Genomic DNA, 24820 nt, shown 5'->3' with positions numbered 1-24820 from the left:
TCTCATGTCTTACAGTGGCAATAACCTTGTCAGATGAGACTTGATTGTTTAATGCTTTCAGAGCTATAGTTGCTATGCATAACCTGTACACTTTTCAATTCATACAATACCAGAATAAAAACAACCAGTCCAGGGTTTTGAATTTTTTAACAGGCAATTACAGTTTTATTTATATATAACCTATATGAGACTATTACTGTAGTATTGTCTGGTTTATTCAGTATAAACCATACCCATTTTTAATACTGCCAGGTGACATTCTACTCCTTTATATTTATTTGGTATGAATACTACAAGGTAGATTGTTACTCACCAGCCTCGCGATGCAGCCTTTGCAACCCGCTTGCATGGGCTTCCTGGGTCACTGCCCACTCAGCTGGAGCTGTAAAGAGTATAGAGAAACATTCATGCATACCTATCTGTCACATACACAGGCTGGACTTTGGTAAGCAGTTATTGATATGACTACTTACACTTGGCTGGGACATCACCCCTCTGCCATGCGTCTTGGACCCACTGGTCCAAGAGCTCCCTTTTCCTCTGCTTCAAGTCTGCATAGTGATACCGGACCTGCTCACCAGTTCAAGGGATGTCAGTGGCACTGGTGAGATCACAGGTGAGACTTTCCCAGGCCTCTGCTTTGTATTGGGAGCCCTGGGACTGGTTCTGCAACAGTCTCATGTCATTTTTTTTTATAAGGAGTCCTACCATGACCTTGGACTCCTGTATGCCCCAGTGCTGCGCCCGAAAGCACATGGCTTCTCCTACACCAGCCATACTGCCTACAGTGGGGAGCTACTACTTGTTATGGGCTGTATTCCTGCTTGCAAGGTTTAAATATGGCCAATTTCCTGCACTTTGTCCTGATTGGATGGTTTTGAATATGTTGAGCTAAGCTATGGACAAACCTGCTTAGCTAAGCTTGGCAGTGCTTAAAGGGGCAGGTTCAGCACTGCTTAACAATGGGCAAATCCACTTAGCTGGGCTACTCATTACTTGGCATTCATATTTAAGTAATGTTTACACCCGGTAAGCATAGCTGTGCAATGCTTAGCATTGCTTAAGTTTTATTTTATAGACTATCAGCTGTATGGGATTGATTCATCATTCCTGACATATTGTAATTTTGTTTACATTCCCTGACATCCCCCCATATGCTTTCATTACATTTATTCTTGTATGACTACACTGTATGGGGTACTTGTGTTTATATGGGGGTTTTACAACTTTATTACACTGGCACCTAACATCTGGACCTACTACACTACTCTGGTTTACAAATATATGTTACTTACTACCTATTTATTAAAAAAGAAACATGTACTGCTTTCACAAGTAAAATGCTAATTGGTTTCAATGGGGATCAAACCGAGAACAGCTACTTGCATTGCAAACACTAACTACTTCACTATTTCCTCATTGCTATTTTTCCAGGTATGTTCCTATTTAGCTCCTTCAGATGTGCAAGCTAGGCTGAGCAGAGCTGCGTGATGCGCACACCCACTCAGCTATGCTTAAACTTTATTGCGGACTGAAAAAAAAATTAAACCGTGTTTGATTTTCTATACATTATCTGTGGTGGGCTGTGCTTTTCAAATGATGATGACAGGCTTTGCATTTGAGAGTTATGCTCCATGGACACTAACAGTGTCCACCATACCTCTCAACTGTGCAGCTTTTCACAGAATGTCCAGATTTTTGCCTTATATTTTTGGTCCATTTTTCATACAATTGTGGCTTTCTGGCAGATTAGTGGCAAAGCATTAAAGACTGCAGTTAGGAAATAATGACAGACATTTGAGTTTTACACTTCATACCCTTTGTGGACTTAATGCTAATGCAAAGCCTGTCATTCTCTCAACTTTATAAGTTTGTGAGAGCAATATCTCACATTCGTCCCTTGCTTACTATGGCTTTATCCAGATGTCTTGTCTGGTTGAGAAGTAATGGTGTCCGAGGACACTCTCACTATCTTTACATTGCCATATGGCAATTATGGAGTGCAGGGTGTGTGTGTATAGAGAGAGCACTGCTCTGAGACACACCACCTGTGCTCATGCATAGAATGGTGCCTGTTTTAGAGCATGGCAGCACGCCTTCATGAATATACATAGCACGCTGCTGTGCTGCATGGGAACAGTCCCTTCCATGCAAGAATAAGCTATTCTTCATGGCAGTTTGCTGAATCCCAGGGTGTATTTCTGGTAATCATTATTAAATATAGAGAGTATGTTTCAACACTCACATGCACATTTAGTTATTTTTTAATTTAGTGGTTCTAGTCAATAATAATACAGTACATTTCCTTTGTCTGTGTTTCTCTAAAACCTAAATGTTTCACCTTGCTATAATTTACTTCACAAAAAAAATTAATAACTTTATATCACAAATAGTCAAATGTGTAGTCCTATAATAACAAGTAAATAGTATCAGATCATTTAAAATTCTAATAATGTTTCTATATGCCTCCAATGGGTCTCAGACATTTATTTATTTCACTAAATTCATCTTCCATATTTCAAACATTCAAGATATAGAAATGTATCACCTTTCATTTTTCATGTATGACAGTAATTTATAATATAAAGACAATCTCTAAAGACCCTATAAGCAGCTACAAATCTAGAGATTAAGTAAGATCAGTGATGGCCAGATCAAACTCTTCCAACTGTCCACATCCTAGCCAAATTTATCTAGTAGTAATGGATAAAATCAGATCATCTTATTTAGTTATATCAGTCTTCAACTCCACAATAAAGTCTCCTCCCCTTTACTACTAGTACCAGTCTTACAACTCTGAGTCTTCCGGCATGACCAAGGTCAAAGCCAAGGACTGCAAAGGGACAGAAGATCAGAGAAATAATCCAGACACTGCTGCTATAACTCAAAATGTCTCTAAAATAGATGTCTCATATCTGCACATACCCCACAGTCCAAAAAAATCTATTAAGATGCAGTAACCACACTCATCGTTAATTTGGCAGAAAACCACATTCACCATGAGTAGCAAACCTAAAACACAAACTAGTCTGAGGATTCCTTAAAACACTACATACTTGAGAAACATTACCACCTCCCTAAATTAACATGTGCACAGTTTCCAGACTGACATAACTAAATGAAGTTTAAAGTCAACAGAAAACCACTGTCAAAAACCAATATCCATCCTGTACAACAAAGCCATTCATTTAACAGACCAATAAGATTCTCTATTTTACAGATGTATTCCTTCATCAAGCAATTCAAACTTCTCATATACGTTATTATTCATCATTGCTGATCTGATTATATACCCATTTCCATAACCAAAATTTAATTTACCCATTGTAAATCAAAAATAGAAAAAGCCATAAACTCTTTTAATGTTACTGTGTATAATCAAAGCTTAGCCATATGCCATTATATCTACTAGAATTATTCTTAACTATAACTCACCTTTAATCATTTAAACTTTCCAAACATACCTCAGAGCATATTACATTTATCTTTGCTCCTTTTATTTTGTTTATTTGTTTATTCATTGCTTATCACTTCACTTTTTATAATTATTTAATTTACTCTTTCCCCTTGAAAAGGAAACAGTATGTCATCAAGTAACAAGCTGAGTGTTGACAACTCTCAGATCAACCAACAAAGAAGCAACACTTTCAGGGCTTGAAATCCCCCAATTTGCACCTGTTAGCAACTCATTTAAATTGCAGAAATCATCCAATTAAGCATTTTAAATCATTTTAAAGTTTCGAGCTGTCATAAAAATATTTTAAACATTTTTAATGAAGAATACTTTTTATTCAGTCACTCTAAAAAGTAAAAAATAAGGAAGAAGAGTGAAAACTTTGAAGAAGAAACTCAGGCAAGCTGTCTTCAGAAAAGCTTGGTTTTGCTGATTGTAATGATGAGGAACCAGAAGAAGAAGCAAGAATAAGCAAAAACAACTTCAAATGCTTTTCTGAAATCAGCTTGTCTGTTTTTATTTTGCAAAATTTTCAGTCTTCTTCCTTATTTGTTACTTTTTAGAGCACCTGAATAAAAACTTTCTTCATTAAAAATGTTTTTGTATTTTTATTTTGTACTTTTGAGTCTTTAAGTAAAATACTAAATATTTTACTTAAAGAGTAAAATATTGTCTCTCTGTCATTGATGAGATTAATATCTGATAAAAGGAAAAAATCATATCTAGAAATGTTAGAGGGAGATGATGATGGTTTATTACTGATTAAAATTCTAAAGTTAATATTATTATGGAAAATCTTCTGAAACAGTGGCACATTTTACTGTTAAATGTCATCCTCAGCATAAAGAGCCAAAATGATACAGTGACACACACTATTACCATTCGAAATACTGATGTTGTAGTGAAAATTATAAAAATATATGCAACAAAATATTACTTTTTCCTTTGTGTGTGTGTGTATGTGTGTGTGTGTGTGTGTGTGCATGCGTGTGTGTGTGTATGTATCTGTGTGTGTTTATTGTGTGTGTGCATGTTGTGTGTGTGTTTGTCTGCAGATGTTTTGCTGTGCATAAACATGTAATGTATGTGCACTGCCAGTTGGAGAATTTATTCACTTCTAATAGTATTATGTCATCATATAATATAATGTCATCAGATTTTTGCTGTTGATGTTTCATGGTTGACATTTACAGATTCACAAGATTCACCATACCATTTGCAAATCCAAAGTTTACCCTTTCATGAGGAATACTAGGACATTTAGGAAAGTGTTATGAAGCATTATCTGAATTTTTTAGTCAAGAAAAAGAAAAGACATGTATAAACATCACATAAGAGAAACAGCATATGCCTTCCTATTCTATGAAATGGCTAGTTTATTATCACTCCAAGCAGGGTGTGAAACAGCCATATCCTTTTAAATACCAGCATTTCTGCATCTATACTTTAAAAGACAAATTTCCTGGGTGAAATGAATACTTTCAAATCAGTTCATTCCAGAAGAGAATTTAGCATCTGAAACATTTAATATAAATACTATCTGGTGAACATTAGTTGTATATGTTTCTGATGAATGTGAATTAGACATATACAATGTGATTGTTTTCACCATACTTTCATTGCTACATGCACACACTCATTGGTTAAAACATAAAATGTCCCGAAAATAACAGTTTTCTTGTAGTTTCAACACTCTGCATGTACAATGTCATATTTTTGCACTGAATTTTTCTCATTATTATGCAGTTCATTTTGATAGATAAATGATCTATTATGATTATTTGTTGTATTTTATTTATTCTACTTTACAGTACATTCATAAATTTTACACAGAGTGTTTTATTCCTAGAAGTAAAAGTGAATTAAAACATTATTTTCTTTTTGACTATTGGTTGATGTAAGATAGTCATGTCATTTTAATAATTTGTATTTGCTACCAACTCACCTCAGCTAACTATCAAGTTTAGTATTTGGACTGGCATATATTGTGCAAATTTAAATGTAAAGGGAATACTGGCAATATTCCCATTTACCTTTGAAGAATGGCAGTCCTACATGTTGACTGGTTGGACTTAATGCAACCTCATGTTGATGAAATAAATATTTAGAAGGTAATGTGTTGCTTGAAGTTCTGTGTGTTGTGTGACACTGTGTGGGTATATGTGCATGAGTGCTTGAGTGAAAGTGTGTGTGTGTGTGTGTGTGTGTGTGTGTGTGTGTGTGTGTGTGTGTGTGTGTGTATGTTTAAAGACTAAAATATTGTCCCTTTGTCAGTATTAACATACTGATCCTCTGTCATTAGTGAGACTAATGACAGAGGGACAACATTTTATTTAAAGACTAAAATATTGTCCCTCTGTCATTATTCTAATGCTTTATATTGAAAATGGCTTAGCAAGAAAGAACTATAGATAGACAGAACCACAAAGCTAATTTCAGTAAAAAAAAAAAATTAATAAAGTCAGTCAACAACAGGGATGCTCCTTGTTGTCTGAGGTGTATTTGAATCACTCACCGTTAGCTCTAGATCAACAAGGCATACTGAAGAAAAAATGAAGTTTTGTGTCCTGTTTGCATATATGGTATAAATAATTGCAATGGCTTCTTACATTTTAGGTCGTATGCCATTTTGAATATAAGTAATACGAGTTTAGTATGCTTTATTAATATTCATGAGCACTGATACATATTAATGTAACAATGCAAGAGTATCAGAGTCTCATTAAAGTAAATGTATTTCAAAGAATTGGCAAAGGAATGTTTTAAACTCTAATGGTTATTACATATTTGTTATGTAATACAGTATATTTTAATACAGATTAATTTAAGTATTTTCTAAAATACGATTATTGGGTTAAAATTGTAAAGTGAATGGTTAACCTTCTAAACCAGTCTCTGCCATATCTTAAACATTACATCTTCTTTTTTAGGCCTTATAAATTGCTACATATTTGACTAACCTAATTTATATAAGATAAGAAAAAAACAACAATAAAAGAAAAAAAAATTATATAATTAGTTCAAGTGCCCAAAAAGAAAACCTGTCATACTTTGTTTATATTCTCTTTTTCTCTGACCGGTTTAAAATTATTGGATGGGCTGGATTTTTTGACACTGGAGTATTTCAGTTTTCTTTCCTAGAAATCATTTCAAGGAAGAGAAATAGCAGTACATTTCTTAACTCCTGGTAAAAGTTTGCTTTTAGGGCAAATGTAACTGCCACACATAGTCTACCAAAGGTTTTGATCCCCAACAAGCCACCAATTGTATTTTAATTTTGGCAGACAAAGCAAGTTGAACTTTAATTAATATTGATTGTAATAATGAGGAACCAGAAGATGTAGTAGGACTCAACAAAACCAACCTCAAGTGCTTTTCTGAAATCAGCTTGTCTGTTTTTTACAAAATTTTCAGTCTTCTTCCTTATTTTTTACTTTTTAGAGCAACTGAACAAAAATATTTTTCATTAAAAAATCATTATGCTATTTTTATTTTGTACTTTTTAGTTGTTTAATAAAATATTAAATATTTTACTTAAAAAACAAAATATTGTACGTCTGTCATTGATGAGATTAATATCTGATAAAAGGAAAAAAACATATCCAGAAATGTTAGCGGAAGATGATGATGGATTATTACTGATTAAAATCCTAAAGTTAATATTATTAAGGAAAATCTTTAGAAACAGTGGCACATTTTATTGTTAAATGTCATCCTCAGCATAAATTGAGAGCCAAAATGATATACTGACGCATGCTATACCATTCAAAATACTGATGTTCTAGTGAAAATGATAAAAATATATACAACAAAATAGTAATATTTCGTGTGTGTGTGTGTGTGTTAATACTGTGTGTGTGTGTGTGTGTGTGTGTGTGTGTGTGTGTGTGTGTGTGTGTGTGTGTGTGTGTGTGTGTGTGTGTGTGTATGTGTGTGTTTATTAAAGGCTGCTTGTGGTGTGTGTGGAAGAAATGATGTAGGGAGATGTGAGAGTGTGAGTGTGCGTGTGTGTGTGTGTGTGTGTGTGTGTGTGTGTGTGTGTGTGTGTGTGTGTGTTTATTAAAGGCTGCTTGTGGTGTGTGTGGAAGAAATGATGTAGGGAGATGTGAGAGTGTGAGTGTGCGTGTGTGTGTGTGTGTGTGTGTGTGAGTGTGCATGTGTGCCTGTGTGTGCATGTGTGTGTGTGTGTGTGTGTGTGTGTGTGTGTGTGTGTGTGTGTGTGTGTGTGTGTGTGTGTGTGTGTGTGCGTATGTCTGTATATCTGTATGTTATTCTGAATGGAACTGGTATGTGTGTGTATTGTCTTGCCAGTGTCAGAGGGATAATGTTTTACTTAAAGACTAAAATATCATCCCTCTGTCATTATTAGAATGCTTTTTATTGAAAATGGCTTAGTGAGAAAAAAACATAGAGAGACAGAAGCACAAAGTTAGTTTCAGTAAAATACATTTTAATAAAGTCAGTCAGCAACAGGGATGTTCCTTATTGTATGATGTGTATGTGATTCTCTGACCGTTAGCTCTAGGTCAACAAGGCATACTGAAGAAAAAAATGAAGTTTTGTGTCCTGTTTGCATATATGGTATAAATAATTACAATGGCTTTCTACATTTTATATTGTATGCCATTTTGAATATAAGTAATACAAGTTTAGTATGCTTTATTAATATTCATAAGTTTGATACATATTTATTTGACATAATGCAAGAGCAGCAAAGTCTCAATAAATTAAATGTATTTCAAAGAATTGCTAAAGGAATGTTTTAAACTCTAATAGATATTACATATTTGCTATGTAATACAATATATTTTAATACATATTAATTAAACTATTTTCTAAAAAACAATTATTGGGTAAAAATTGTAAAGTGAATGGTTAACCTTTTAAACCAGTCTCTGCCATATTTTAAACATTGCATGTTTTTTAGGCTTTATAAATTACTACATATTTGACTAACTTCATTTATATAAGATAAGAAAAAAAAAAAAACAATAAAAAGAGAAAAAAACATCATATAATTAGTTCACATGCTCAAAAAGAAAACTTGTCGTACTTTGTTTATCTTCTCCTGTTTTTCTCTGACCAGTTGAAAATTATTGGAAGGGCTGGATTTTTTGACACTAGAGTATTTCAGTTTTCTTTTCTAGAAATCATTTCAAGCAGGAGAAATACCAGTCCATGTCTTCACTGCTTGGTAAAAGTTTGCTTTTTGGGCAAATGTAACTGCCACACATAGTGTATCAAAGGTTTTGATCCCTGACAAGTCACCAATTGTATTTTAATTTTGGCAGACAAAACAAGTTAAACTTTAATATTATTTTTAAAGTTTTAATGAGAGGCAAGCTTGTGTTTCTTTGCAAATTCCAGTCATTATTAAAACAAATATTGTTCAGACTGACTTTTATCAGGGAGTTTTTCCAGGCAATTTTTAAGACAAGTTCATTGTCCAAACATGACACAATTTAACAACATTTTAGGAATGAAGGCAGTAGCAGGAAAGATTTTATCAATACATTTATGGGATATTTTAATGATACATGAACATTCTTATTTTAACTGTGTGGCCTGCTGTAACCAAGTTGCTAAAAACTTATTATATAATTTTCTTCTAGCCATACTGGAACACCAAAAATTCTAATATTATTTGTGTTCTCCCTGTTTTCTGCATGTGTTAATTAATTAACCATGCATTTTGCTTTAATAAAAAGTTCAGTGGATGTTTTGCATCTAACTTTGCCATCCATTTTTGTAAACGTGCTTTAAATGCCTCTTAGCTGAATGACACATTGCTTGACCATGGAACTCAGCAACTCAGTCTGTTTCAACCAATATTTTTGCATAATGCCCATTAGATAGAACAACATAACTTGTTCTATCCATAGTGCTAAATCCTGGACTGCTAAAAGTAATTGCTGGAAGTCCTTCTTTATTGTAGAGTCTGAGTGACAAGTCTTGTTGGAAGTCATATTCCTGTATCTAATACAAATGTTCACACTCCAGTAGTTAGTGACACACTTGTTTGTTGCCACTTGCTCTAAATGGCAAGTGCCCTAACTGTTACTAACCTAGTCTTAATGAATTACCTAATATTCCCACCACCTGATCTTAATGAATTACATAACCCAACCAGAACCCAACTCTAACCCTAAAATATTTACCTTGTCCCTAACCCTAATCATAACACTTTCTTGCTAACCATAAAGTCCCCATTCACTGTCTAAACTTAGAACTCCACTCCACCTTCCTAAAACTCAACTTTCTTGAACCTAAAACTTCTTTCTCACAACCTAACCCTAAAATCAACTCCTTCTCCTTAACCCTAAACTCCCTTCCTACTCCCTATACCAAAACTCTTTTCCCATTCTCAAAACCTAAAGTTCCTGATTGCTTCCTAATCCTAAACTCCTCTCCTGCTCCCTAAACTTAATTCTCCTCCTGATCACTGCCTGTAAACCCACCCTGCATTCCCACCCCAAACACTGCCTCCCCACGGTCGCTATACTAACTTTGTTGAAACTCATCTAATGTGTTTGGGCAAGGAGCAGCAGTTCCACTCTATGGCTGCAGCACCCACCCAAACAAGTTGTCGAGTTTGGGAATGAATGACCAGATCTGTAAGTTGAAAGACACAAAAGTTCCTAGCTGCAAGATAATGACATTCAAGTAGCTGGGACTCAGATGCTTATAGTATACCCCAGTTCTTCAGTTTGATTTTCTGAAACCAGAATAAAATAAAGTATTTTTTTTAAATACTTCAAATATTCCTTTTTTTTCAGTCACAGCTTGTCTTGATAATCCATTATCTTTGACAGAAAGTCAGTTTTAGTGGATTTGTTATACTTGTCCTGTAAGTAAATCACTTTTTTCTGGAGATCTATTATTTTTTTTTTCTGCAGCTATGTAGAACACATAGCTCTCCTTGTTGTGAGGAAGTCCAACAGCATGCGGTGTTTGGGATAGGTTTCTTCTTTTCTATAAATCTATGATAAGACCACTCTCGCTGTTCTAGATAATGGTCATTTCACTCCAATTCAATCTCTGCTATGTGACGTTAGAAAGGGGTGTCCCTTCAGTAGCTCTTTGCTTTCATTACGTATGATTTCTATACTTTCTTCTTTAACTGATGACCTTGAGGGTAGCTAGATGCGTTTTAATAGTTTTGTTACATGTTATTTCGGTTATGCAGACAATGTTATTCTGGTGATGAAAGATGATATCTAGGTATTGCATGCTATTATTTAGTTGTAGAGTATATCACAGTTGATAGGACTAAAGATAAATCTTATAAAGAGAGGTGGTTCTGATCAGTCTTGTACCATTCAAGGTATTTGCTTATTTATTTATTTATTTAGTTTAACATCCATTTTTGCTCCTTAGTATAAGCTTTGGTTCATTTGTGGATTATGTTCCTTTCTAGAACTCCAGAATTCATTTGGCTTTGTAGCTGTCAAAGAAATGGAATTTACTTAGAATATCCTTTTATAAAAAGTTTCTCTTTTAAATAAGTATTAACTAATTATTCCATAGGGCGGCCGCAGTGGTGCATCAGTTAGCACTGCTGCCTAACAGCAAGAGGTTCTCCGGTTAGATCCTCAGCTGGGGTGCCTTCTGTGCGGAGTTTGCATGTCCTCCCTATGGTCATGTGGGTTTGCTCCAGTTTCCTCCCACATCCTAAAGACATGCTGTAGATGGATTGGACATGCTAAATTGGCCCTAGGCATGTGTGCCTCCTGTGGAAAGTTGATTGCTGGGCTGGCAACTTGACACTGTAAAACTCCACTGCCAATCATGAGCAGACAGGTGATCCACTGTGGTGACCCCTAAATGGGAAAAAGCTAGAAGAAGATTAACTAATTATTCCACACATTTATCAACTCTGGTTTGTCTACTTATTTATAAAAAAAAGTCATTTTTTTATTTTGGATGGTTTGATTTCATTCATATAAGAAAGGCATTATTTATAACTCTGTGTAGAGGGGTGGGTTGGGTATTTTGAATACTATTGTCTTCTTTGCTTATTTGCACTTTGTTATATGTGCAGGACAATTTACCATAATACCAGATGTTTATTAGTACATTTGAGATAGATAACAGACCCTGATATAATTCTGTAATAAAAACCTCGCTCTTGAGTTCAATGAATGTCTTCATAGACAGCAGACAAGATTAATGGTAGTCCCTGAATGGCATTCCTCTGTAGACTTTTTCTGACGATGTTACCTGTTACAGGAGGCATGTATTATAAATTACATGGAACATTTGTTCAGTTACAAGTTATGTCATTGAGAGTTTGTCACATTTTTTTGGTGCGGCATCATTTTGTATAAGAGTTATGGTACTGTTGCACATATCATTGAAGACAATCTTATAAAAATGTTATGTTAACCCTTACTCTTTCCAGTGAGTGTAATTGGAGCTTTTGTATCCAACTGAGCTATGACCAGCTAAGACAGATGGGGCCTCAGTGTAACATCTCACCTGAAGGATGACACATTCATGTGTACAGTACCAGGGAGACGGGTCCTCACTGCATAACAACTCACCTGAAGGATGACACATTCAGGAGTACAGTACTAGGGAGATGGGGCAACAGTGTAACATCTCACCTGAAGGATGACACATTCAGGAGTACAGTGCCAGGGAGATGGGTCCTCAGTGCATAACATCTTACCTGAAGGATGACACATTTAGGAGTACAGTACCAGGGAGATGGGTTCTCAGTGCATAACATCTCACCTGAAGGATGATACATTCAGGAGTACAGTACCAGGGAGACGGGTCCTCAGTGCATAACATCTCACATGAAGGATGACACATTCAGGAGTACAGTACTAGGGAGATGGGGCCTCAGTGTAACATCTCATCTGAAGGATGACACATACAGGAATACAGTACCAGGAAGACGGGTCCTCAGTGCATAGCATCTCACCTGAAGGAACGCATTCAGGAGTACAGTACCAGGGAGACGGGTCCTCAGTGCATAACATCTCACATGAAGGATGACACATTCAGGAGTACAGTACCAGGGAGATGGGCCTTCAGTGCATAACATCTCACCTGAAGGATGACACATTCAGGAGTACAGTACCAGGGAGACAGGTCCTCAGTGCATAACATCTCACCTGAAGGATGATACATTCAGGAGTACAGTACCAGGGAGATGGGTCCTCAGTGCATAACATCTCACCTGAAGGATGACACATTCAGGAGTACAGTACCAGGGAGACGGGTCCTCAGTGCATAACATCTCACCTGAAGGGATGCATTCAGGAGTACAGTACCAGGGAGATGGGTCTTCAGTGCATAACATCTAACCTGAAGGATGACACATTCAGGAGTACAGTACCAGGGAAATGGGTCCTCAGTGCATAACATCTCACCTGAAGGATGACACATTCAGGAGTACAGTACCAGGGAGATGGGGCCTCATTGTAACATCTCACCTGAATGATGACACATTTAGGAGTACAGTACCAGGGAGATGGGTTCTCAGTACATAACATCTCACATGAAGGATGACACATTCAGGAGTACAGTACTAGGGAGATGGGGCCTCAGTGTAACATCTCATCTGAAGGATGACACATACAGGAATACAGTACCAGGGAGACGGGTCCTCAATGCATAACATCTCACCTGAAGGAACGCATTCAGGAGTACAGTACCAGGGAGACGGGTCCTCAGTGCATAACATCTCACATGAAGGATGACACATTCAGGAGTACAGTACCAGGGAGATGGGTCTTCAGTGCATAACATCTCACCTGAAGGATGACACATTCAGGAGTACAGTACCAGGGAGATGGGGCCTCATTGTAACATCTCACCTGAATGATGGCACATTCAGGAGTACAGTACCCCATAAAGTTTCACTCCTTAATCAGTATTGGAACATGAATCCTAGCTCCTGGTGTGGGAATAAAACCAATTGTTTTCTAATCTTCCAGCATTAAAGGCTAGTGTGCTACTTGTTGAAAAACTGACACATTTATGCACCTCCTTTGCTGGTTATTAACTCCTCAACTAGCCATAACTCTGTTGCAGTTAAATTAAAGGAAAACAAACTGCACATAGTGTGTGCACTGAAAAAGTAACCAAGCAAACCCTAGATCATGAATTTGACTTAGATTTATAAAAAATAATAATAATAATTATAACTAGAAGTAAAATAACAACCACTTGGTGGAACATGACATTACCAACAAAATGAATTTAGTCCTACATAAGTAAACCAAACAAGATTAAGCTACCTAAAATATATAACTAAACTACAAAAGAAACATATCCTAATACCAAAACTCACTACACTACTACAACAATAGCAAACACATATGGGACAACTTAAAGATAAGTTAAAATTACCTCAGAACTGAAGGTAGGAAGGAGGGCACCCCATTCAAAAAATATCATATGTAGACCTGAAGGTGACTAATTTACTAGCACGGTAGCTGTGGATTGGTTCAGTGTCAATTTCATTATCTAGTGTCAGTATTATAATGACTTAGGTGAATGTTCAGGTTCTGTTTAAAGGCAGAATAGTTGTATGAGTTTCTGATGTCAAAGAGTTCCAGGCAGAAGGTGTTACATTGGTAAAGCTTTCATTGAAAAAAATCTGAAAAATTCAAGGCAGGCATTAAAATGCAACTAATAACCCAAAAGACAAATGGCAAGTATGTCCTTAAAAGCATCATTTATTCTGGATAATCATTTTCCTCAAAACTTTTACCAATAGATAGGTTTGCTTTAGGTCTTTGGAGAAAGGAAATACGAAAAAAAGCAGCAGAGCACGACCCAGGAACACTGATTTAATAAGAAAAATGTTGTAAGCACAAAACACGCTTTCGGCGAGCCCAGTGTCTCACCTTCTTCAGACAAAAATACAAGCCAACTAGCTAACACTTTATATCATCAGTAATCAATCAATTTAATTTAATTAGTACTCATTATCTAATTAAATAAATCTAATTCTGAATGCAACAGTTTTTAAAAAGATAGCAGATTAAAACATAACAAACCTATGAGCCTGTTTTTAATGTTATTTTAAAATGTTTTAAAACTGTTTTAGATCTATTTTAATCTATTTTAATCTAATTTAATATATTTAAATCTATTTGATGCACACACACAATAATAAATATAAAAATAAAAAAATAAAAAATATATATAAATAATTTTAGCAAACAAAAAATAAAACTGATAAATTTAACAGTTCAATTCATTTACATATACATATATATATGTATGTGTGTGTGTGTACTTGCATCAAAAACAAACTAATATACACATATAAATATAGCAGTATGTGTATATAAATGTATAAATATTATGTAAAATACACTTTATTAATAACTGAGATGTGTTTAAAAACATTATATATTAATATCATTATAACAACATCATACTAAATTTAAAACCATCTAAAAGAGATAATTACATAATCCCAAAACAAACAACCTTCGTCCTTTTGGTTAATAAACCTATTGGTTAATAAACCTAATTCGTATTAAATCAGTGTTCCTGGGTCGTGCTCTGCTGCTTTTTTTCGTATTTCCTGAGTCTGTGCATTGGTTTGGTTACATTGGTCTTTGGAGAAAGAAATGCTTTGTCAGCTTTAGAAAGTAAGGCTGTATACCTTAAAGTTTCAATAGTCACTGGTTTGATTTGATTATTGTGCAGATAATGGAGTCAGAAGATAGCTTGGGCAGTTATGTAAGGCCAGTGTGTCTTACTTAGACTAGTGTGGTGGTGTTACTATTGAAAAAGTTCTTTAAGTTTTATGGGTATGTGTGTGTGTGTGTGTGTGTGTGTGTGTGTGTGTGTGTGTGTGTGTGTGTGTGTGTGTGTGTGTGTGTGTGTGTGTGTGTGCATGTATGTGTGTGTGCTTAACCCTACCCTAACCCACATACACTCACATAAATGATCATATCCCCCTTCAGAGTATCTAAATGTTTTAGCATTACTTTCCCAAGCTTACACTTACCTCACACACAAACATTCAATGTTTGTTCATCCAAAATCTTAACATTTTGATGAACAGAGCAACTGACTGCATTTCACAGTCATTCACTCCATCAATCAGTAGTCAAGTTTACAGACTGAATGACAAACCACACACACACACACACACACACACACACACACACACACACGCAAACATACAGACCACAGGGAAAACTGGTACTTGCGAGCAACAAAGCTGCTGGCTGAGAATCCCAAAAAATCAAGAAAAAAGAATCATGCACTGTAGACAAGCTCAGCTGAGACTTTGGAGTAATCAAGCAGTTATAACTTGTTTAGAAATCAAATAACCACAACAACTACAAATCAAAAAGTCTTTATCGAAAACAAATAGATGAGCACTTTCTCCCTTAATCGAGCTTTATCAGATTTAAGTGAAGCTTGTTTAATGGCGAAAAATATAATAAACGATAATCTGGAGTTATCATTTTCATCAATGGCTTGTTTGTCAAAGACTTTCAAAAGTGCAAAGTGTCATCTGTTGTTAGGTCACTACAGGGGGGAGCACCCCTTCTCCTAATGCATAGCGATCCCAGAGCTGATTACACAAGTAAAGAATGTGCAGATAGGAGGTGCTCTGAATGGGGGAGAGTGAGAGGATTTTCACCCCATGGTAAGTGAATTTTCAAATTTAGCTTCTTTTATAAGTGAAATTCCATGACTCAGACAAGGAATGGATGATCAGAAGCAATGCAATCTATCAGACTGCGTACAATTGAAATACTTATAGTACCCATTTAGAGATAACGAATGCATCCTATATAATTTCAATGCAGACAGAGTGAGTGGTAGCGTCAGCTGAGAAGAGGATAGGAAAGGAAAAGAACAGGGCAAGTGGAAGAAGATAGCATCTGGCTGTAGCTGAATCAGGAACAGGAACCAGCAGGGAACACAAAATGTTTCAAGGGTGGATGGGAAACTTAAGAACGGTGGATCTTCCAACATGACACCCTTCTCTATTAATACAGTTACAAAAATATGCAAGAGAAACACTCATATCAATTTTTCATTTGAAATTAAATAACTTGGTGACAGTTTATGAAGCTACAGCCATCTCACCTATGTCACAGTATACACAATTTTGCTTGATTTTATATGATTTTCTAATAAATAGTTTTGTATCTTTAGGAATTTGGTATATATACAACAGTAATTATGTACAATAGGAGCTTTTCATTAGCTATTTCATATTTGCTTATGTCAGACTTCCTCTTCTTTTTGCCATGTTTTTTTTATTTACATTTTGTTGATTCTGTTGACACTGATGAACGATGCCTATTTTTCAGTGGGGACCTGGGAAAAATCCAAATGTATGATAGTAGTTTTAATCACAATCACTGGTGAAGCATATGCAGTGGCAAACAAAACTTATCAGTGCAGGCATTTTGGGGAATGTGTGTGTGTGTGTGTGTGTGTGTGTGTGTGTGTGTGTGTGGGGGGGGCAATATTATCTGGGTGTCTGTAATGCATTCACCCATTCACTTATCTATCCATTTATCTCACTATATCTCTCTTGTTTGTCTAATCTATTATCTATCTATATCTATCTATCTGTCTATCTATCTATCTATCTATCTATCTATCTATCTATCTATCTATCATCTATCTATCTATCCATCCATCTATCGAGCTATCAGTCCAGCTACTCATCCAGTCATCTGTTTGTACTTCTGTCTATATGTGTCTATATGTATGTATGTTTGTATGTATGAATGTATGTACGTATCTATCTGTATGCCTGTCTACCTATCTGCCTGTCTATCAGTCTGTTCCTCTGCCTGTCTGTCCCTCTCTCACTACTCTGTAGAGTACAGAAGCACAGGAGCTGTGTCCGCATCATAAGTGAGGTATTGTCTGGGATTATATTGCAGTATTCAGTGCTACTACTGCTTCTTAGCTTCATGCTTCAGGATTTAAACCTGTCTGTTTGATGGAGGTTGCATGTTGTTACTGTAGCTGCTTGAGCTGCTCTGGGTATTCTGTTTTCCACTGGCATCCTTAAGCTCTGATTCATACTGGAACATATGGATATTCAAGACTGCCTACATGCTGAGATAAAGCTCAGCTCTATGTAATCATCTTCATCGGCATATATTTAAGACTGTGCAGTGGAAGAGGATATCAGACCACATGACACCAGAAGCAACAACTTTTTAAAGCTGCACGCATATACCCATATGTTACACTTGGATTGATTAGCTATTGTAACAGATAGCACTTGGTTTGCTCTATTGAGTTTTCTTTTTTTTACCCCAGATCCATCCATCCATCTGTCCACAACCCCTTTTTCCCATTTTGCATGCAGTCGTTCTTTCTCACCACAGACTTGCATGTGCACTTACACCTGGCCACAATTAAAAAAAAAAAATTATCGTGAAGCAGCTATATTGCCTAGATACATACCTCTCAAGTTTCTAAATAAAGTGAGAACCACCATGTAAGTTTCCTGGTCAAGAGAATGTGATGGGCTGTGAATCATATCGTACCTTTACTATAGCTACTTACATCAGCTCAGAACCAAATATTAAAATATGTCGCTGAGTACTGAGAACCCATTTCATACAGAGCTGAACTGTTACTGCATTAACACAGACCACAGCACTTAAACTATTAAATTTAATGATGATTACTGTCATTTTAAAGCTGATTACTACAATAAGGTGCAGTGCATGCTACCACAAAGTGAATGCCCTGTGGCTCTAATTTTATAGGCAGCTTCAACAAACATCTCTTGCAGTCCTGAGTGCTCATCACTTATGGTTTGAACATTATAAAATAAATTTAATTTAATTCTTAAACTTAACTTGTAGCAAGTGACTCCCAGAAGTCCAATTTGTCCTAATGTCTTGCCCTAGTTAGATGCTCAGAACTGGTGCCATCAATCGATACCATCATGAAAAAGAGAGCAGTTTGCATTCATTCTTGTATTTGTGGCATATTTATCTGTATTTATTGAGTAAACATATAATACAATTTATGAGAGCCCTTGTACTTTCTTCTGCTGGTCTTTTTAAAAGTTGCATCAAACGCTTAATGTTTTGTCATCAGAAGCACATTTTTAGCAGACTGTACAACTAATATGTGTCATCTCTCTGTGAATTTTCTTGTTACCATAAGATAAAAAAGATCAGATCATCTGTTTGGGAGTAGCATAACAGTTTTGAGATGAAAACAAGTAATGACTTTGCAATGTGTTGCAGAGTTAAGCAGCAGCCCTAAGCAGAAGATTACTGAGTTACTGATGGTGTGCAGAAAATCCAAAAGTCTTGAGTACCACCATTTTATATCTGTGACACTAAAGGCTTTACAGAAATAATAGTTACACCAAATGAAACTGCAGGCATAATACTGTAAAACAAGACCCCCATCAAGAGGTCAGGCCACATGAGCCTATTTGTGGCTAACTTATATAACATACGGCAGTAGCATTGTTACCTCACAGCAAGAGGTTTTCCCATTCGATTCTTGGCTGGACTTGGGAGTGCCTTCTGTGTGGAGTCTGCATGTCCTCCCCGCGGTTGGGTAGTGTTCAAAAGACATGCGTGTGTAAATGGGCATGCCTTCGTTGAAGGTTGGGCATCGAGCTGGCATCTTGGCGTTTCGTAAAAATCTACTGCCAATCATTAGCGGACCGGAGTTCCACTGTGGTGACCCCTTACTCCGGGAAAAGCCGAAAGACAAACAACAACAACAACTATATCAGAATGGGGAAACAAAACATTTTTGGAGCTTCAAAGTGATGCTTTTTTTAAGCGCCTCTCAACTACATTTAGGTAGCAGATGACAGTCTTAGTCTGTAATATTACTGTGACAAGCAAGCACATTTATATCTTGCCAGTATGGTTATTATAGCATTTCAGATAGGAAGCATTTTTAATATATTTTTGATATAGAGTGTTCTCTGGTCACTCAGTGATTTTGTTTTCTGTGTTGTAAAGAAAAGGGTTTATTTTTGGGGAAGTAATATGTTTGTATATATGATAGTGTGTTTTTGTTAACTGGGCAAGTAGGCTGGTTCATAGACCCTTTTCAGTCACAACCTGGACCACGATGGCAATAGTAAGTGCAAACATATGTGGACAATTTAGTGTAACCAGTCCACTAGCATGTTTTTGGAAGGTGGGCGGAAAATGGTGTGTCCATAGAGACCCACTCTTATGAGGTAAATAAGGAAACACAACACAAAGTGCAGGGAATCATGACTGAGCCCTTCATCATGGGACTGTGAGGCAAAGAGATTACTACCAAGGTACCATGTTGCCCATATAAGCAATAATTACGTGATGACAGAGTAAGAATTGTTTTTGCTGTGTTCTTTGCTCATAGATTTATATTTTTGTATAAGATAAAACTTAACTGTGTCCTGCTTGTCTCTGTAACTCTGGCCTACGTTATGCTAATTAGGTGTCCTTGATTTTAACCAGATGTTTATTGTTTATGTATTTGACATTTGTTGAACGGGTTAGTCCTAGTGAGCCGAAGCCCTTTTATAGTGGAGGCCTGGGGAGATAAGCTCCACAATTACAAAAATTAAGTATAAAAACAAGTATAATAACAAGTATAAAATCAAACACAGATATATCAAAAATTAAGTGAGTTAACATAATATGCAGTAAATGATTAACAACCCCAGAGAGTATATACAATTCTACATCATTCAAAACAAGCTGCACAATCTTCTAAGAGAATTTGATTTGAGTTACTATGTAAGGTGCACAGCACAGTTTCTGTATAAAAGAGATAACATTTAATTGTAGGATATTAGTGAATAGAAGAAAGGTAGGGAGTTAGGCGAGAGGGAGGTGATGAGATGTGATGAGGGTGAAGAGGTGATGAAATGTCCATGATTTCTAGGGCTTTGTCCCTGATTCCCTCCTCTTGCAGGGTGAGAGGTATGGAGCTACAGAAAAGACAGGGCAGATTAAATTCTGCTGCCAAAAGCTTATAACTGTGACTCTACACTGGAAAAAAAAATCTAGTCCATTTGTTATAACACCAGGGAATAGAAGTGACTTTTACAGTATGAAAGGTAAATGGTCATGAATGACAGGCATAGGTTGAGGTAGGCATATAAGATATTTATAAAAGGATCCTCCTATTGACAGATTATCTAAAACCCCTGAACCATTTAAGGTGTCAGTGTAGAGGTGCAAGGGTGGAAAATACTTTGAAATATGTTGCTATGGGCTGGTGCAAGGACATCTGAGACCTCTGATCAATATGAATGTGTGTGAGATCAAGAATGAAGTGCAGTCTAGTGTGCTAGTACTAAAAAGGGATAAGTGTTGCATATAGACAGTGTGCTGCAAATTCCAGAAGCTACATGCAGACCACCAAAGGGCAGTCTTGAATAAATCTATAAAAGACAGCAGCTCTAACAGCAATTTTCAATATCCAAAAAGTAAACACAGCAAAAGTTTTTACTGCAAGGTTTACAGAAACTGTCACAGAGAGTGAAGGAAGTAGTTTGGAGAAAGTGTAAAAGCAGACTATGAGCTTTGTAGAAGATCCTGATATGAATTATGTAAGGGTTCATGTAGAAAGCTATGAAATAAATCTATAGCAGACAACAGCTCGAAGAGCAATTTTTAATATCCAGAAAGTAAACACAGCAAACTTTTTCACTGCAAGGTTTACGGAAGCTGTCACAGATAGTGAAGGAAGTAGTTTGGAGAAAGTGTAAAAGCAGACTATGAGCTTTGTATAAGATCCTGATATGAATTATGTAAGGGTTCATGAAGAAAGCTATGAAATAAATCTATAGCAGACAACAGCTCGAAGAGCAATTTTTAATATCCAAAAAGTAAACACAGCAAAAGTTTTCACTGCAAGGTTTACAGAAACTGTCAGAGAGAGAGTGAAGGAAGTAGTTCAGATGAAGTATAAAAGCAGACTATGAGCTTCGTAGAAGATTTTGATATGAATTATGTAAGAGTTCATGTGGAAAGCGATGAAGAGATGCAACACCACAGAAATGGATTAAAATGTTTTTTTCTTTATTTACTTTCAATTATTGTAACACAGTGTGGGTATTTTTGTCATCTTTAAACATGCTCGATTTACATATAAAAGTTAAGAAGTGTCTTCTCTAACAAGTGACTTAAGTAAGTGGACAAAACTGGTTGCTACAAACTATTAAACTGTTAGGAGGATTCGCTTTGGTGGATTATGTTATTTTGCTACTTTAGATAAATTTAGAACTTGTTAACACATGAGTGGGTATCAAGCTGCAGCAATAAACTAGAAAGTTATTTATTTATTTGTCTTCCTGACAAATAAATAGACAATTCAAAATCTAACAATTTAACTTGAGTAAAATGTCTACTGAGAAAGTTATAATTTTCTTAAGTTAACAAATATTGTTCTTTATTAAACAAAAGTGGCTGAATTCACATTTACAGATGATACATAAAATGTCTTCAGAAGGCCTAGCCACCTGGCAGTTTGAAAACTGGCTCTAGATGATTAACTCTGGTGAGGTGATCCAATGACCCCATGTGCATAAATGGGAAAAAGGGGTTGTGGATGGATGGATATCAAAAAGTAATGTCTTCACACTATGATTTACAGACAATTATTTTAAGAGGGGTCCTTTTGAATACTTGATACTGCAAACCATTTTTTTCTCAGCTCTACCTCCTTTTCTGGTTTGTTCCCTCATTGTCATAATATAACACAACATCCTAACAGAGGGTAAGTGCTTCCTTTTCATGGAAGAAGACTGTCATAGATATTTCTTCTTACTCTGCCACACCAAGGAGCTGAGAAAAGGGAATGTCATTCTGTGCTCAGTGAAGGCATTTTAATTACAATTATACCTCTAGATGGGGAGAGCAGCCTTACCCCGAAGAGTTGAGCATGCAATCATGCTATGTGCATTGTATCGCACCCCTATATGGGGGATCATGTTGTCTGCTCTGCAACTCTGATAGCTGCTCGGCAGTGATACAACGCAACCAGTTTGGGGAACCTTGCCTCCAGTCTGTGCTAGAAAGTGCCCTGCATGTGACTAAGATCTATATCTCAGGGCTGTAACAAGGATGTTTAGCACCTTTGGTAGCACTCCAATTTGACATCCTTCATCAATAAGTGATCACAGTGGTAGTAATTTAATGATAACTTGTAAATTGTCAAACTTTATTCTTTAAGCTGTTCATTTAAAGGCAGCTTCTAAACCACCCATCTCTCCATCTGTTTTGTGTTTTTAAGGTAGCTTAAGTATCTTTAAGAAGTCAGGTAAGTTTGATGGTAAGACATTTAAGAAGCTGTCTACTAAGTGCTGGTGATCACTTAATTTAGAACTTGTATGTTGTCAAAGCTTTTAGTATTTGTCTTCTCAAAGAAAAGAAGTTGGCAGTCATGGACATGCTCCATTTCACCAACATTGCCACATCCACCTCCCTCCAAGATGAAACACGAGAATCACCCATTAAATCCATCCTCCTAGGTGGCCCTTCACCTCAAGATACTAGTCAACCTCTGGTTGCCAACAGTACAATCAGTCAGATCTACTGTTACTGTATCATTAAGCTGCTCCTTAAAATATTATTTGGTAAATCTTTACAAATTATTAGGTATTACATTTAATCTGGTGCAGTTCAGCTCTATTTTTCTTTTTAAACAAAAACAGAAGAAAAATGATCCTGTTGTGAACATTGCAGCTAAAAACATCTTGATTTATGCGCTTAAACAATACCTACTATAGCCTGTTTTAGCATCATATCCTAGATCCAGACTTCAGGACGTAATGATAAGAGTGGTGGTAACATGACAGGAAGCTGGAAGTCAGCTCGATCATAAAATAAGGAAGTGAGTAGGGGGAAGAGAGACAGAATTAGAAGCAAAGGTGCTAGCATATGACTATAGCATTAGTGCTCTTCTTCAGAAAACCTGGAGGAAGATGAAGCAACATGACACCAATGAATTTCAGATAAGCTAAACAGTCATCCATTATTGAGTTTCCACAGAGATAATATGAGACAATAACATTGATAAGTAGTACTGAAGTGGTGTGATATCAGCTGGTATGAAGCTTCAGGAGGAAATCAGCCATGATTTGCCAATTTATACTTCATCACTTGTTCATTTATATTAACAAATTTAACTTCACGTAATAGTAAAGGCAAACATTTAGAAGTAAACCTAATAACATCTGCAGAATTTACTTTGCATGTACATTTACCTGTCATTTGTTTTGCCTTTAGCCATCTCTGAAATGGTACAGTAAATTATTTTGGAATACCTGTTCTGTCTCTTTCTGTCATTGTGACAGTAATAATTCAAAAGCAAATGTTTCACTCAGCCATACCCAAACATTTATAAGTTTTTCACTATTGCTTACCTGAGGCTGCCCATAAAGTCCGACTAACTGGGCTATAGGAATAGAATTCCTTGAGGCAGCATCGCCTATTATGGCAGGAAGTGGTTTCCTCACACAGCGGTAATTTGGGATCTGTAGATTTAAACCTGTCAGTAGCTGCATGGTGGCCTGAGTAGCTCTTGTAGCCAATCCACAGGAATCATAAATCCTAAATCCAAGGGTGACATTTGATAGAAGGTGTAGGCTTTTGTTGATTTCATCAACTGCAAATGTCATTGCATGTAAGCACTGGTATATAGGAAATCGTAATCTGTCAGAGTGAATGCACATTGAAATACATTTATTAATCTTTTGCAATAAATGTAAAAATATTTTATAGGTTTGAAATCATCAGCTAAAACTGAAAGTTTTCAAGTCCGATTTGAAAAGTGTTTAGGTAAATATGCTTATCTGAAGAAAGTAGTAAGATCATTTTGTCCAAAAAAATGTTGTTACAAAGAGTTTTATTAAATTTTCTAACAGAATATGCAAGCACGGGAATCTGTAAGTTACAAGAATGGTAAGGACAAAAATGTTTGAACTCCAGCCTGATTCTTGATTAGGGGGCCTTCTCTGCAGAGACTGCATGTCCTCCTTGTGACAATGTATATTTTGTCTGGTGCTCAAGTTTTCTCCCACCTTCCAAAGGTATGCCATAAAAGAATTGGTGCTCTCTAAATTGCTAATAGATGAGCTTATAGAACTTCAGTTCATGGGTCAGTACTAGGCTAACTGCCCTTGTGGGCCATTTTAAGCCTAGCCAGTTACCTAATTTGAGAATCAAATGCTGTACTTTGTGTTTGCAAATTAAGCACCTTAACCATTATGGCAAGCCTCCTGTGTAGTTTGAGAGTGAATGAGAGGGTGCCTTCTGCAACAGACCAATGCCCTATCCATAGTAAGTTTCAGTAATTGTAGCCATTGGCTGCTGCAACAGACCAATGCCCTATACATAGTAAGTTTCAGTAATTGTAGCCATTGGCTGCTGC

At 36.2% G+C, this 24820-nt stretch overlaps 1 protein-coding gene across 1 annotated transcript in view; it reads right to left on the bottom strand.

Moving 5' to 3' along the window:
* Nucleotides 1-24068, bottom strand: part of LOC122790947 (extracellular calcium-sensing receptor-like) — a 285255-nt gene extending 261187 nt beyond the window's left edge. The window contains exon 1 of the mRNA XM_044058652.1: nt 23814-24068. Within this exon, the coding sequence (XP_043914587.1) occupies nt 23814-24068 (255 nt within the window). The remainder of the gene's footprint in view (nt 1-23813) is intronic.
* Nucleotides 24069-24820: the final 752 nt, after the last annotated feature.

Source organism: Protopterus annectens, chromosome 16.part0 (assembly GCF_019279795.1).
Source record: "Protopterus annectens isolate FY-2018-M chromosome 16.part0, PAN1.0, whole genome shotgun sequence".
In the NCBI taxonomy this organism is placed as follows: Eukaryota; Metazoa; Chordata; order Ceratodontiformes; family Protopteridae; genus Protopterus; species Protopterus annectens.
Note: the sequence above shows the minus strand (reverse complement) of the source record. Positions and strands in the feature narration are given on the sequence as shown.